Genomic DNA, 15,000 nt, shown 5'->3' with positions numbered 1-15,000 from the left:
AGCCAGTAGGTCACATGTCAGTACATACAACCAGTAGGCCACATGTCAGTACATACACACAACCAGTAGGTCACATGTCAGTACACACAACCAGTAGGCCACATGTCAGTACATACAACCAGTAGGTCACATGTCAGTACACACAACCAGTAGGTCACATGTCAGTACACACAACCAGTAGGTCACATGTCAGTACACACAACCAGTAGGGCACATGTAAGTACACACATCCAGTAGGTCACATGTCAGTACACACAACCAGCAGGTCACATGTCAGTACACACAACCAGTAGGTCACATGTCAGTACATACAACCAGTAGGTCACATGTCAGTACACACAACCAGTAGGTCACATGTCTGTACACACATCCAGTAGGTCACATGTCAGTACACACAACCAGTAGGTCACATGTCAGTACACACAACCAGTAGGTCACATGTCAGTACACACAACCAGTAGGTCACATGTCAGTACACACAACCAGTAGGTCACATGTCATTACATACACACAACCAGTAGGTCACATGTCAGTACACACAACCAGTAGGCCACATGTCAGTACATACAACCAGTAGGTCACATGTCAGTACACACAACCAGTAGGTCACATGTCAGTACACACAACCAGTAGGTCACATGTCAGTACATACACACAACCAGTAGGTCACATGTCAGTACATACACACAACCAGTAGGTCACATGTCAGTACATACACACAACCAGTAGGTCACATGTCAGTACACACAACCAGTAGGTCACATGTCAGTACACACAACCAGTAGGTCACATGTCAGTACATACACACAACCAGTAGGTCACATGTCAGTACATACACACAACCAGTAGGTCACATGTCAGTACACACAACCAGTAGGTCACATGTCAGTGCACACAACCAGTAGGTCACACGTCAGTACATACACACAACCAGTAGGTCACATGTCAGTACACACAACCAGTAGGTCACATGTCAGTGCACACAACCAGTAGGTCACACGTCAGTACATACACACAACCAGTAGGTCACATGTCAGTACATACACACAACCAGTAGGTCACACGTCAGTACATACACACACAACCAGTAGGTCACATGTCAGTACACACAACCAGTAGGTCACATGTCAGTACATACACACAACCAGTAGGTCACATGTCAGTACATACACACAACCAGTAGGTCACATGTCAGTACATACACACAACCAGTAGGTCACATGTCAGTACACACAACCAGTAGGTCACATGTCAGTACACACAACCAGTAGGTCACATGTCAGTACAGACACACATCCAGTAGGTCACATGTCAGTACGTACACACAACCAGTAGGTCACATGTCAGTACATACAACCAGTAGGCCACATGTCAGTACATACAACCAGTAGGTCACATGTCAGTACATACACACAACCAGTAGGTCACATGTCAGTACAGACACACAACCAGTAGGTCACATGTCAGTACACACAACCAGTAGGCCACATGTCAGTACATACAACCAGTAGGTCACATGTCAGTACACACAACCAGTAGGTCACATGTCAGTACACACAACCAGTAGGTCACATGTCAGTACACACAACCAGTAGGTCACATGTCAGTACATACACACAACCAGTAGGTCACATGTCAGTACATACACACAACCAGTAGGTCACATGTCAGTACATACACACAACCAGTAGGTCACATGTCAGTACATACACACAACCAGTAGGTCACATGTCAGTACATACACACAACCAGTAGGTCACATGTCAGTACATACAACCAGTAGGTCACATGTCAGTACATACACACAACCAGTAGGTCACATGTCAGTACACATAACCAGTAGGTCACATGTCAGTACACACAACCAGTAGGTCACATGTCAGTACACACAGCCAGTAGGTCACATGTCAGTACATACAACCAGTAGGCCACATGTCAGTACATACACACAACCAGTAGGTCACATGTCAGTACACACAACCAGTAGGCCACATGTCAGTACATACAACCAGTAGGTCACATGTCAGTACACACAACCAGTAGGTCACATGTCAGTACACACAACCAGTAGGTCACATGTCAGTACACACAACCAGTAGGGCACATGTCAGTACACACATCCAGTAGGTCACATGTCAGTACACACAACCAGTAGGTCACATGTCAGTACACACAACCAGTAGGTCACATGTCAGTACACACAACCAGTAGGTCACATGTCAGTACACACAACCAGTAGGTCACATGTCTGTACACACATCCAGTAGGTCACATGTCAGTACACACAACCAGTAGGTCACATGTCAGTACACACAACCAGTAGGTCACATGTCAGTACACACAACCAGTAGGTCACATGTCAGTACACACAACCAGTAGGTCACATGTCATTACATACACACAACCAGTAGGTCACATGTCAGTACACACAACCAGTAGGCCACATGTCAGTACATACAACCAGTAGGTCACATGTCAGTACACACAACCAGTAGGTCACATGTCAGTACACACAACCAGTAGGTCACATGTCAGTACACACAACCAGTAGGTCACATGTCAGTACATACACACAACCAGTAGGTCACATGTCAGTACATACACACAACCAGTAGGTCACATGTCAGTACATACACACAACCAGTAGGTCACATGTCAGTACATACACACAACCAGTAGGTCACATGTCAGTACACACAACCAGTAGGTCACATGTCAGTACACACAACCAGTAGGTCACATGTCAGTACACACAACCAGTAGGTCACATGTCAGTACATACAACCAGTAGGTCACATGTCAGTACACACAACCAGTAGGTCACATGTCAGTACATACACACAACCAGTAGGTCACATGTCAGTACACACAACCAGTAGGTCACATGTCAGTACATACAACCAGTAGGTCACATGTCAGTACACACAACCAGTAGGTCACATGTCAGTACACACAACCAGTAGGTCACATGGGGGAGAAACATTGTGCCGTGAGGTGTTGCTTGATTTGTTTTTTGAATTTGAATTTGTTCTGGGTGTTATGGGACTTGGGACTTGTGATTTGTGAGTATTCAATGTGAATTTGTTCTGGGTGTTATGGGACTTGGGACTTGTGATTTGTGAGTATTGAATGTGAATTTGTTCTGGATGTTATGGGACTTGTGATTTGTGAGTATTGAATGTGGTAAGACATATTACATATGCAGTGTTAAAATAACAAAATATCAGAAACAGACAAAAAACATATATTTTTTCTGAGTGGTATGAGCAGTAGGACAAGAGGGAGTACAGCCAAGAGTACCTTCTATTGACTTTCAGTTTCCCTCAACCCTCAGTACTGAGTGTGTAACACAGTTGAAGTCGGAAGTTTACATACACCTTTAGCCAAATACGTTTAAACTCAGTTTTTCACAATTCCTGACATTTAATCATAGTAAAAATTCCCTGTTAAGAAGTGTGTGAAATGTCATAATAATAGTAGAGAGAATGATTTATTTCAGCTTTGATTTATTTCATCACATTCCCAGTGCGTCAGAAGTTTACATACACTCAATTAGTATTTGGTAGCATTGCCTTTAAATGGTTTAACTTGGGTCAAATGTTTCGGGTAGCCTTCCACAAGCTTCCCACAATAAGTTGGGTGCATTTTGGCCCATTCCTCCTGACAGAGCTGGTGTAACTGAGTCAGGTTTGTAGGCCTCCTGACAGAGCTGGTGTAACTGAGTCAGGTTTGTAGGCCTCCTGACAGAGCTGGTGTAACTGAGTCAGGTTTGTAGGCCTCCTGACAGAGCTGGTGTAACTGAGTCAGGTTTGTAGGCCTCCTGACAGAGCTGGTGTAACTGAGTCAGGTTTGTAGGCCTCCTTGCTCGCACACACTTTTTCAGTTCTGCCCACAAACAGGATACAGGATTATAGGCTTGAGGTCAGGGCTTTGTGATGGCCACTCCAATACCTTGACTTTGTTGTCCTTAAGCCATTTTCCCACAACTGTGGATGTATGCTTGGGGTCATTGTCCATTTGGAAGACCCATTTGCAACCAAGCTTTAATTTCCTGACTGATGTCTTGAGATGTTGCTTCAATATATCCACATCACTTTCTTCCTCATGAAGCCATCTATTTTGTGAAGTGCACCGGTTCCTCCTGCAGCAAAGCACCCCCACAACATGATGCTGCCACCCCCGTGCTTCACGGTTGGGAATGTGTTCTTTGGATTGCAAGCTTCCCCCTTTTTCCTCCAAACACAACAATGGTCATTATGGCCAAACAGTTCTATTTTTGTTTCATCAGACCAGAGGACATTTCTCCAAAAAGTACAATCTTTGTCCCCTTGCGCAGTTGCAAACTGTAGTCTGGCAATTTTATGGCGGTTTTGGAGCAGTGGCTTCTTCCTTGCTGAGCGGCCTTTCAAGTTACGTCGATATAGGACTCATTTTACTGTGGGTATAGATACTTTTGTACCTGTTTCCTCCAGCATCTTCACAAGGTAATTTGCTGTTGTTCTGGGATTGATTTGCACATTTCGCACCAAAGTACGTTCATCTCTAGGAGACAGAACGCATCTCCTTCCTGAGCGGTATGACGGCTGCGTGGTCCCATGGAGTTTATACTTGCATATAATAGCAATAGTGCTTGTACAGATGAACGTGTACCTTCAGGCGTTTGGAAATTGCTCCCAAGGATGAACCAGACTTGTGGAGGTCTACATTTTTTTCTGAGGTCTTGGCTGATTTCTTTTCATTTTCCCATGATGTCAAGCAAAGAGGCACTGAGTTTGAAGGTAGGCCTTGAAATACATTCACAGGTACACCTCCAATTGACTCAAATGATGTAAATTAGCCTATCAAAAGCTTCTAAAGCCATGACATAATTTTCTGGAATTTTCCAAGCTGTTTAAAGGCACAGTCAACAAAGTGTATGTAAACTTCTGACCCACTGGAATTGTGATACAGTGAATTATAAGTGAAATAATCTGTCTGTAAACAATTGTTGGAAAAATGACTTGTGTCATGCACAAAGTAGATGTCTAAACCGACTTGCCAAAACTATAGTTTGTTAACAAGAAATTTGTGGTGTGGTTGAAAAACGAGTTTTAATGGCTCCAACCTAAGTGTATGTTAACTTCCAACTTGAACTGTATCTAAAGCAGCCGGGGCATATCAGTTGGCAGTTAGTTGGCAGTTAGGAGAGGAGGAAGTCTACGGGGAACAGGATGCATCTGCAGTACAGGACACCTAGCAACCAGGCAGTATCAAAATAAGGCTAGTTGATTGGACTCCCCTGGAGTCAGTGTGGGCGAGGCAGAGCCAGTGTAATATAATGTGTGGTATCTTTCCTGGCCTGAATATAGTTGCCCTGTCCATCAATTATTTACTATTCCTTAGAAAGCTACGCCATTTGTACATCACAACATTTGATTGCTGCTAAAGGTCATTGACCTGATTTGACCTGAGAATGTTCTGCTCTTCTACAGTAGCTTTGATTGCCAGGTCGTCATTGCAAATAAGATTCTATTTTTTTAATTGACTTACCTGTATGAATAAAAGTTGTATTCATTTTATATGTATTTAACCACGAAATACCCTTGAGTGTAGAAACCTATTTTATGAGGGCAACCTCATTTAAAAATGTACTGACCAGTAAAGATGTACTCACCAGTAAAGATGTACTCACCAGTAAAGATGTACTGACCAGTAAAGATGTACTGACCAGTAAAGATGTACTCACCAGTAAAGATGTACTCACCCGTAAAGATGTACTCACTAGTAAAGATGTACTCACCAGTAAAGATGTACTCACCAGTAAAGATGTACTCACTAGTAAAGATGTACTCACCAGTAAAGATGTACTCACCAGTAAAGATGTACTCACTAGTAAACATGTACTGACCAGTAAAGATGTACTCACCAGTAAAGATGTACTCACTAGTAAAGATGTACTCACTAGATGTACTCACTAGTAAAGATGTACTCACTAGTAAAGATGTACTCACTAGTAAAGATGTACTCACCAGTAAAGATGGGGCAAAGTTTTTCCCAGCAGGTGATTCCACCCTCGGAGGTATATTGTCCCAGGGCCACCTCCAGGAAGAACACAGGGAGACCGCCGCCAAAGAGGAAGATAGTGTACGGGATGAGAAATGCACCTGGAGGAGGAGGAGAAGACGAATAACGATAACCACGGTAACCACAAATGTGTCAGATCCCAAAAGACAAAAAGTGGGACAAAACCAACGGAGAGTATGTGTGAATCGAGGGAGTAATACTCTTTCTCAGAGTATTACGGTAAAGAATTAGACGTCCGTCATGTTAGAAGGGAGTGAGATGGAGGACAGTCGTTAATCGAGTATGTCAACCTTCGAATGGTTGGTCAATTGGAAAGGCTTTGAACTGGCAAAGCCTTCAGGTTCTAGACCTAGACGGCAGCTGTAATGGGAACCATGGTTACATGCAGAGAGACTGCTACCTGATGACCTGTATCAACGCCATCTGCTGACTTTAATCCCCTCGTAGAACGCAACACTCTGCGTCTTCTGCTTGCACGGACATGTCACAGTTAAATAGGGTCATTGACCCCAAACCTCTTAGAATACAGAGTTGGAATTGGAATGGCTTCATTCCATCTCACCGTTCATGACCTAGTCAGTAGCTGTAAAAGAGACAGGAACTCACCTCCGCCATTCTTATAGCAGAGGTATGGGAAACGCCAGACGTTCCCTAAACCCACGAAGCCCCCAGCGACGGACAGGATAAAGTCCAGTTTGGAGTTCCACTTCTCCCTCTGGACGGGCTTCCCCTCTGCCTCGTCCTCGGGCCGGGTGCCAGGGCTCTTCCCCGGGGAAGGCTTCAGCGTGTCCTTATGGAAGTCCTTCAGACACTGGAGCTTCTCTTTCTGTGCCATGCTGCAGGAAGGAGGGAGATGGAGAGGATTAGATAGAGTTCATCTGAGGCCGTTGATATCGTAAAGACCGTAACACAGCTCTATTTAACCTGTCAAACGCCACAGCTATAATTCACATACACATGTCATACAGTCATGTCAATACAAATTCTCAGAGGGGCTTGGATATCCTCTTCTCCTTATCTAACCCTGGTATGGAGTAACTTATCTTACAGTATATGCATCAATCAATCATTCCACATGTCTATAATACTGTAGTAATATTTTAGATTTTAGTCATTCATAACTAGGCGGGAATTGCTTGGTGTAATAATCTTGAAGTATGTGTGATATCATATAGGGCCACCACCCAACGAGGTATAATATACATAGTCATAGAATTCTATATTCAGTTCCTATTCACCTGTGAGCTGCCACTCAAAAATAAAAATACATTTAAAAGGTATGGTATGTGAATACAAAAGCATTGATCATTCTGATGAGTTAACAAATAATACATTTGTTATGTAAAGGAAAACAAACTACAGGAAGTGAGCCTCCACCCCCAACCCCACCCTGGCAACATGTCTCCACCCCCAACCCCACCCTGGCAACATGTCTCCACCCCCAACCTCACCCTGGCAACATGTCTCCACCCCCAACCCCACCCTGGCAACATGTCTCCACCCCCAACCTCACCCTGGCAACATGTCTCCACCCCCAACCTCACCCTGGCAACATGTCTCCACCCCCAACCCCACCCTGGCAACATGTCTCCACCCCCAACCCCACCCTGGCAACATGTCTCCACCCCCAACCCCACCCTGGCAACATGTCTCCACCCCCAACCCCACCCTGGCAACATGTCTCCACCCCCAACCCCACCCTGGCAACATGTCTCCACCCCCAACCCCACCCTGGCAACATGTCTCCACCCCCAACCCCACCCTGGCAACATGTCTCCACCCCCAACCCCACCCTGGCAACATGTCTCCACCCCCAACCCCACCCTGGCAACATGTCTCCACCCCCAACCCCACCCTGGCAACATGTCTCCAACCCCAACCCCACCCTGGCAACATGTCTCCACCCCCAACCCCACCCTGGCAACATGTCTCCACCCCCAACCCCACCCAGCCAACATGTCTCCACCCCCAACCCCACCCTGGCAACATGTCTCCACCCCCAACCCCACCCAGCCAACATGTCTCCACCCCCAACCCCACCCTGGCAACATGTCTCCACCCCCAACCCCACCCTGGCAACATGTCTCCACCCCCAACCCCACCCAGCCAACATGTCTCCACCCCCAACCCCACCCTGGCAACATGTCTCCACCCCCAACCCCACCCTGGCAACATGTCTCCACCCCCAACCCCACCCAGCCAACATGTCTCCACCCCCAACCCCACCCTGGCAACATGTCTCCACCCCCAACCCCACCCTGGCAACATGTCTCCACCCCCAACCCCACCCTGGCAACATGTCTCCACCCCCAACCCCACCCTGGCAACATGTCTCCACCCCCAACCCCACCCTGGCAACATGTCTCCACCCCCAACCCCACCCAGCCAACATGTCTCCACCCCCAACCCCACCCTGGCAACATGTCTCCACCCCCAACCCCACCCAGCCAACATGTCTCCACCCCCAACCCCACCCTGGCAACATGTCTCTACCCCCAACCCCACCCAGCCAACATGTCTCCACCCCCAACCCCACCCTGGCAACATGTCTCCACCCCCAACCCCACCCAGCCAACATGTCTCCACCCCCAACCCCACCCAGTTAACATGTCTCCACCCCCAACCCCACCCAGCCAACATGTCTCCACCCCCAACCCCACCCTGGCAACATGTCTCCACCCCCAACCCCACCCTGGCAACATGTCTCCACCCCCAACCACACCCAGCCAACATGTCTCCACCCCCAACCCCACCCTGGCAACATGTCTCCACCCCCAACCCCACCCAGCCAACATGTCTCCACCCCCAACCCCACCCTGGCAACATGTCTCCACCCCCAACCCCACCCAGCCAACATGTCTCCACCCCCAACCCCACCCAGTTAACATGTCTCCACCCCCAACCCCACCCAGCCAACATGTCTCCACCCCCAACCCCACCCTGGCAACATGTCTCCACCCCCAACCCCACCCTGGCAACATGTCTCCACCCCCAACCCAACCCCACCCAGCCAACATGTCTCCACCCCCAACCCCACCCTGGCAACATGTCTCCACCCCCAACCCCACCCTGGCAACATGTCTCCACCCCCAACCCCACCCTGGCAACATGTCTCCACCCCCAACCCCACCCTGGCAACATGTCTCCACCCCCAACCCCACCCTGGCAACATGTCTCCACCCCCAACCCCACCCAGCCAACATGTCTCCACCCCCAACCCCACCCAGCCAACATGTCTCCACCCCCAACCCCACCCTGGCAACATGTCTCAACCCCAACCCCACCCTGGCAACATGTCTCCACCCCCAACCCCACCCTGGCAACATGTCTCCACCCCCAACCCCACCCAGCCAACATGTCTCAACCCCAACCCCACCCTGGCAACATGTCTCCACCCCCAACCCCACCCTGGCAACATGTCTCCACCCCCAACCCCACCCTGGCAACATGTCTCCACCCCCAACCCCACCCTGGCAACATGTCTCCACCCCCAACCCCACCCTGGCAACATGTCTCAACCCCAACCCCACCCTGGCAACATGTCTCCACCCCCAACCCCACCCAGCCAACATGTCTCCAACCCCAACCCCACCCAGCCAACATGTCTCCACCCCCAACCCCACCTAGCCAACATGTCTCCACCCCCAACCCCACCCTGGCAACATGTCTCCACCCCCAACCCCACCCACCCAACATGTCTCCACCCCCAACCCCACCCTGGCAACATGTCTCCACCCCCAACCCCACCCTGGCAACATGTCTCAACCCCAACCCCACCCTGGCAACATGTCTCCACCCCCAACCCCACCCTGGCAACATGTCTCCACCCCCAACCCCACCCTGGCAACATGTCTCAACCCCAACCCCACCCTGGCAACATGTCTCCACCCCCAACCCCACCCTGGCAACATGTCTCCACCCCCAACCCCACCCAGCCAACATGTCTCCACCCCCAACCCCACCCTGGCAACATGTCTCAACCCCAACCCCACCCTGGCAACATGTCTCCACCCCCAACCCCACCCTGGCAACATGTCTCCACCCCCAACCCCACCCTGGCAACATGTCTCCACCCCCAACCCCACCCTGGCAACATGTCTCCACCCCCAACCCCACCCTGGCAACATGTCTCCACCCCCAACCCCACCCTGGCAACATGTCTCCACCCCCAACCCCACCCTGGCAATATGTCTCCACCCCCCAACCCCACCCAGCCAACATGTCTCCACCCCCACCCCCACCCTGGCAACATGTCTCAACCCCAACCCCACCCTGGCAACATGTCTCCACCCCCAACCCCACCCAGCCAACATGTCTCCAACCCCAACCCCACCCAGCCAACATGTCTCCACCCCCAACCCCACCCAGCCAACATGTCTCCACCCCCAACCCCACCCTGGCAACATGTCTCCACCCCCAACCCCACCCAGCCAACATGTCTCCACCCCCAACCCCACCCTGGCAACTTGTCTCCACCCCCAACCCCACCCTGGCAACATGTCTCCACCCCCAACCCCACCCTGGCAACATGTCTCCACCCCCAACCCCACCCTGGCAACATGTCTCCCCCCAACCCCACCCAGCCAACATGTCTCCACCCCCAACCCCACCCAGCCAACATGTCTCCACCCCCAACCCCACCCTGGCAACATGTCTCAACCCCAACCCCACCCTGGCAACATGTCTCCACCCCCAACCCCACCCTGGCAACATGTCTCCACCCCCAACCCCACCCTGGCAACATGTCTCCACCCCCAACCCCACCCTGGCAACATGTCTCCACCCCCAACCCCACCCTGGCAACATGTCTCCACCCCAACCCCACCCTGGCAACATGTCTCCACCCCCAACCCCACCCAGCCAACATGTCTCCACCCCCAACCCCACCCTGGCAACATGTCTCCACCCCCAACCCCACCCTGGCAACATGTCTCCACCCCCAACCCCACCCAGCCAACATGTCTCCACCCCCAACCCCACCCTGGCAACATGTCTCCACCCCCAACCCCACCCTGGCAACATGTCTCCACCCCCAACCCCACCCAGCCAACATGTCTCCACCCCCAACCCCACCCTGGCAACATGTCTCCACCCCCAACCCCACCCAGCCAACATGTCTCCACCCCCAACCCCACCCTGGCAACATGTCTCTACCCCCAACCCCACCCAGCCAACATGTCTCCACCCCAACCCCACCCTGGCAACATGTCTCCACCCCCAACCCCACCCAGCCAACATGTCTCCACCCCCAACCCCACCCAGTTAACATGTCTCCACCCCCAACCCCACCCAGCCAACATGTCTCCACCCCCAACCCCACCCTGGCAACATGTCTCCACCCCCAACCCCACCCTGGCAACATGTCTCCACCCCCAACCCCACCCAGCCAACATGTCTCCACCCCCAACCCCACCCTGGCAACATGTCTCCACCCCCAACCCCACCCAGCCAACATGTCTCCACCCCCAACCCCACCCTGGCAACATGTCTCCACCCCCAACCCCACCCAGCCAACATGTCTCCACCCCCAACCCCACCCAGTTAACATGTCTCCACCCCCAACCCCACCCAGCCAACATGTCTGCACCCCCAACCCCACCCAGCCAACATGTCTCCACCCCCAACCCCACCCAGCCAACATGTCTCCACCCCCAACCCCACCCAGCCAACATGTCTCCACCCCCAACCCCACCCTGGCAACATGTCTCCACCCCCAACCCCACCCTGGCAACATGTCTCCACCCCCAACCCCACCCTGGCAACATGTCTCAACCCCAACCCCACCCAGCCAACATGTCTCCACCCCCAACCCCACCCAGCCAACATGTCTCCACCCCCAACCCCACCCTGGCAACATGTCTCCACCCCCAACCCCACCCTGGCAACATGTCTCAACCCCAACCCCACCCAGCCAACATGTCTCCACCCCCAACCCCACCCAGCCAACATGTCTCCACCCCCAACCCCACCCAGCCAACATTTCTCCACCCCCAACCCCACCCAGCCAACATGTCTCCACCCCCAACCCCACCCAGCCAACATGTCTCCACCCCCAACCCCACCCAGCCAACATGTCTCTACCCCCAACCCCACCCTGGCAACATGTCTCCACCGCCAACCCCACCCTGGCAACATGTCTCAACCCCAACCCCACCCAGCCAACATGTCTCCACCCCAACCCCACCCTGGCAACATGTCTCCACCCCCAACCCCACCCTGGCAACATGTCTCCACCCCCAACCCCACCCTGGCAACATGTCTCCACCCCCAACCCCACCCTGGCAACATGTCTCCACCCCCAACCCCACCCTGGCAACATGTCTCAACCCCAACCCCACCCAGCCAACATGTCTCCACCCCCAACCCCACCCAGCCAACATGTCTCCACCCCCAACCCCACCCAGCCAACATGTCTCCACCCCAACCCCACCCAGCCAACATGTCTGCACCCCCAACCCCACCCATCCAACATGTCTCCACCCCCAACCCCACCCAGCCAACATGTCTGCACCCCCAACCCCACCCAGCCAACATGTCTCCACCCCCAACCCCACCCAGCCAACTAGTTGATGATCCTTGGCATACATAATCATGATATTTAGTCCGAATTTGACTGGATTGCCATTTTGGCGTCATACTAAATAAGAATTTGTTCTTAATTGACCTGCCTGGTAAAATAAAAGTTAACATACAGTTGAGGTCGGAAGTTTACCTTAGCCAAATACATTTAAACTCCGTTTTTCACAATTCCTGACATTTAATCCTCGTAAAAATTCCTTGTCTTGTGAAATGTCAGAATAATAGCAGAGAGAATGATTTATTTATATTTTTATTTCCTTCATCACATTCACAGTGGGTAAGAAGTCTACATACACTCAAATAGTATTTGGTAGCATTGCCTTTAAATTGTTTAGGTAGCCTTCCACAAGCTTCCTACAATAATTTGGGGGAATTTTGGCCCATTCCTCCTGACAGAGCTGGTGTAACTGAGTCAGGTTTGTAGGCCTCCTTGCTCGTACACGCTTTTTCAGTTCTGCCCCCAAATTATCTATGGGATTGAGGTCAGGGCTTTTGATGGCCAATCCAATACCTTGACTTTGTTGTCGTTAAGGCATTTTGCCACAACTTTGGAAGTATGCTTGGGGTCATTGTCCATTTGGAAGACCCATTTGTGAAAAAGCTTTAACTTCCTGACTGATATCTTGAGATGTTGCTTCAATATATCCACATAATTTTCCGTCCTCATGATGCCATCTATTTTGTGAAGTGCACCAGTCCCTCCTGCAGCAAAGATCACCCACAACATGATGCTGCCACCCCCGTGCTTCGTGGTTGGGATGGTGTTCTTCGGTGTGCAAGCCTCCCTCTTTTCCTCCAAACATAACAATGGTCATTATGGCCAAACAGTTCTATTTTTGTTTCATCAGACCAGAGGACATTTCTCCAAAAAGTACAATCTTTGTCCCCATGTCTAGTTGCAAACCGTAGTCTGGCATTTTTATGGCAGTTTTGGAGCAGTGGCTTCTTCCTTGCTGAGCGGCCTTTCAGGTTTGGTCGATAAAGGACTCATGTTACTGTGGATATAGATACTTTTGTACCTGTTTCCTCCAGCATCTTCACACCTTTGCTGTTGTTCTGGGATTGATTTGCACTTTTCGCACCAAAGTACGTTCATCTCTAGGAGACAGAACGCGTCTCCTTCCTGGGCGGTATGGCGGCTGCGTGGTCCCATGGTGTTTATACTTGCGTACTATTGTTTGTACAGCTGAACGTGGTACCTTCAGGCGTTTGGAAATTGCTTCCAAGGATGAACCAGACTTGTGGAGGTCTACAATATTTATTCTGAGGTCTTGACTGATTTCTTTTGATTTTCCCATGATGTCAAGCAAAGAGGCACGGAGTTTGAAGGTAGGCCTTGAAATACATCCACAAGTACACATCCAATTGACACAAATGATGTCAATTAGCCAATCAGAAGCTTCTAAAGCCATGACATAATTTTCTGGAATTTTCCAAACTGGAATTTTCCAAGCTGTTTAAAGGCACAGTCAACTTAGTGTATGTAAACCTCTGACCCACTGGAATTGTGATACAGTGAATTATAAGTGAAATAATCTGTCTATAAACAATTGTTGGAAAAATGACTTGTGTCATGCACAAAGTAGATGTCTTAACCAACTTGCCAAAACTATAGTTTGTTAACAAGAAATTTGTGGAGTGATTGAAAAACAAGTTTTAATGAATCCAACCTAAGTCCATGTAAACTTCCGACTTCAACTGTAGATATAAATTGTTCTGTCACTCTACCTACAACAGACCAAGTCAAAAGCAAACTTTACACACATCACACATACTACTGTGGACATTTAGGAGACGAAAGTTACGGTTGGCTGGCGAATGACAGAGGTGAGAAGCCAAGATCTAGAACTTGCCCTCAGCCACGGTCTCTAAAACAGTTTCCATTTGTTAATGTCTTTACTCTCCATGTTCCACCCGTCTCCATGTAGTCAAAGAGAACTACCGTATGTTGAAATGTAAAGTGACTAAGAATATTTCAAAGACAGACCAAAGCAAATGTACAAATACTGATTCTGAAAGTTGATGTTTGTACTGTTGCACTGACTGCCATGCATTTGATGTTATCCTTTTGTACTTGTCACAGGTAAGCATGCCCATGATGCCTGACAGTACAGTAGGTTCAAGACCTCTATACCGTACTCAATCACATTACATACTCACTTCCTCCGTCAGTCACTTTCTTTACACCCTGAGGACACTTTCTCTCTCTCCCTTTCAGTCTCACACTGTCTTACTCTCTCTATCACTTTCTCTCTCTCAGTCTCTCTCCCGTCTCAATTCAATTAAATATAAATTTAAGGGATTTATTGGCATGGGAAACATATGTTAACATCACTAAAGCAAGTGAAGTAGATAATG

At 50.0% G+C, this 15,000-nt stretch overlaps 1 protein-coding gene across 2 annotated transcripts in view; it reads right to left on the bottom strand.

Moving 5' to 3' along the window:
- LOC115118026 (sodium- and chloride-dependent taurine transporter-like) overlaps nucleotides 1–15,000 on the bottom strand; it is a 66,338-nt gene that overhangs the window by 38,780 nt on the left and 12,558 nt on the right. For both annotated transcript variants that reach the window (XM_065002082.1, XM_065002083.1), the window contains exons 2-3: nucleotides 6,670–6,899; nucleotides 6,009–6,143 (exon numbers count right to left, since the gene is read on the bottom strand). In XM_065002082.1, coding sequence (XP_064858154.1) covers nucleotides 6,009–6,143; nucleotides 6,670–6,898 — 364 coding nt within the window. In that variant the 5' untranslated portion in view covers nucleotide 6,899. The remainder of the gene's footprint in view (nucleotides 1–6,008; nucleotides 6,144–6,669; nucleotides 6,900–15,000) is intronic.

Source organism: Oncorhynchus nerka, linkage group LG15 (assembly GCF_034236695.1).
Source record: "Oncorhynchus nerka isolate Pitt River linkage group LG15, Oner_Uvic_2.0, whole genome shotgun sequence".
In the NCBI taxonomy this organism is placed as follows: Eukaryota; Metazoa; Chordata; class Actinopteri; order Salmoniformes; family Salmonidae; genus Oncorhynchus; species Oncorhynchus nerka.
This window is presented reverse-complemented; position numbering and strand designations above follow the sequence as displayed.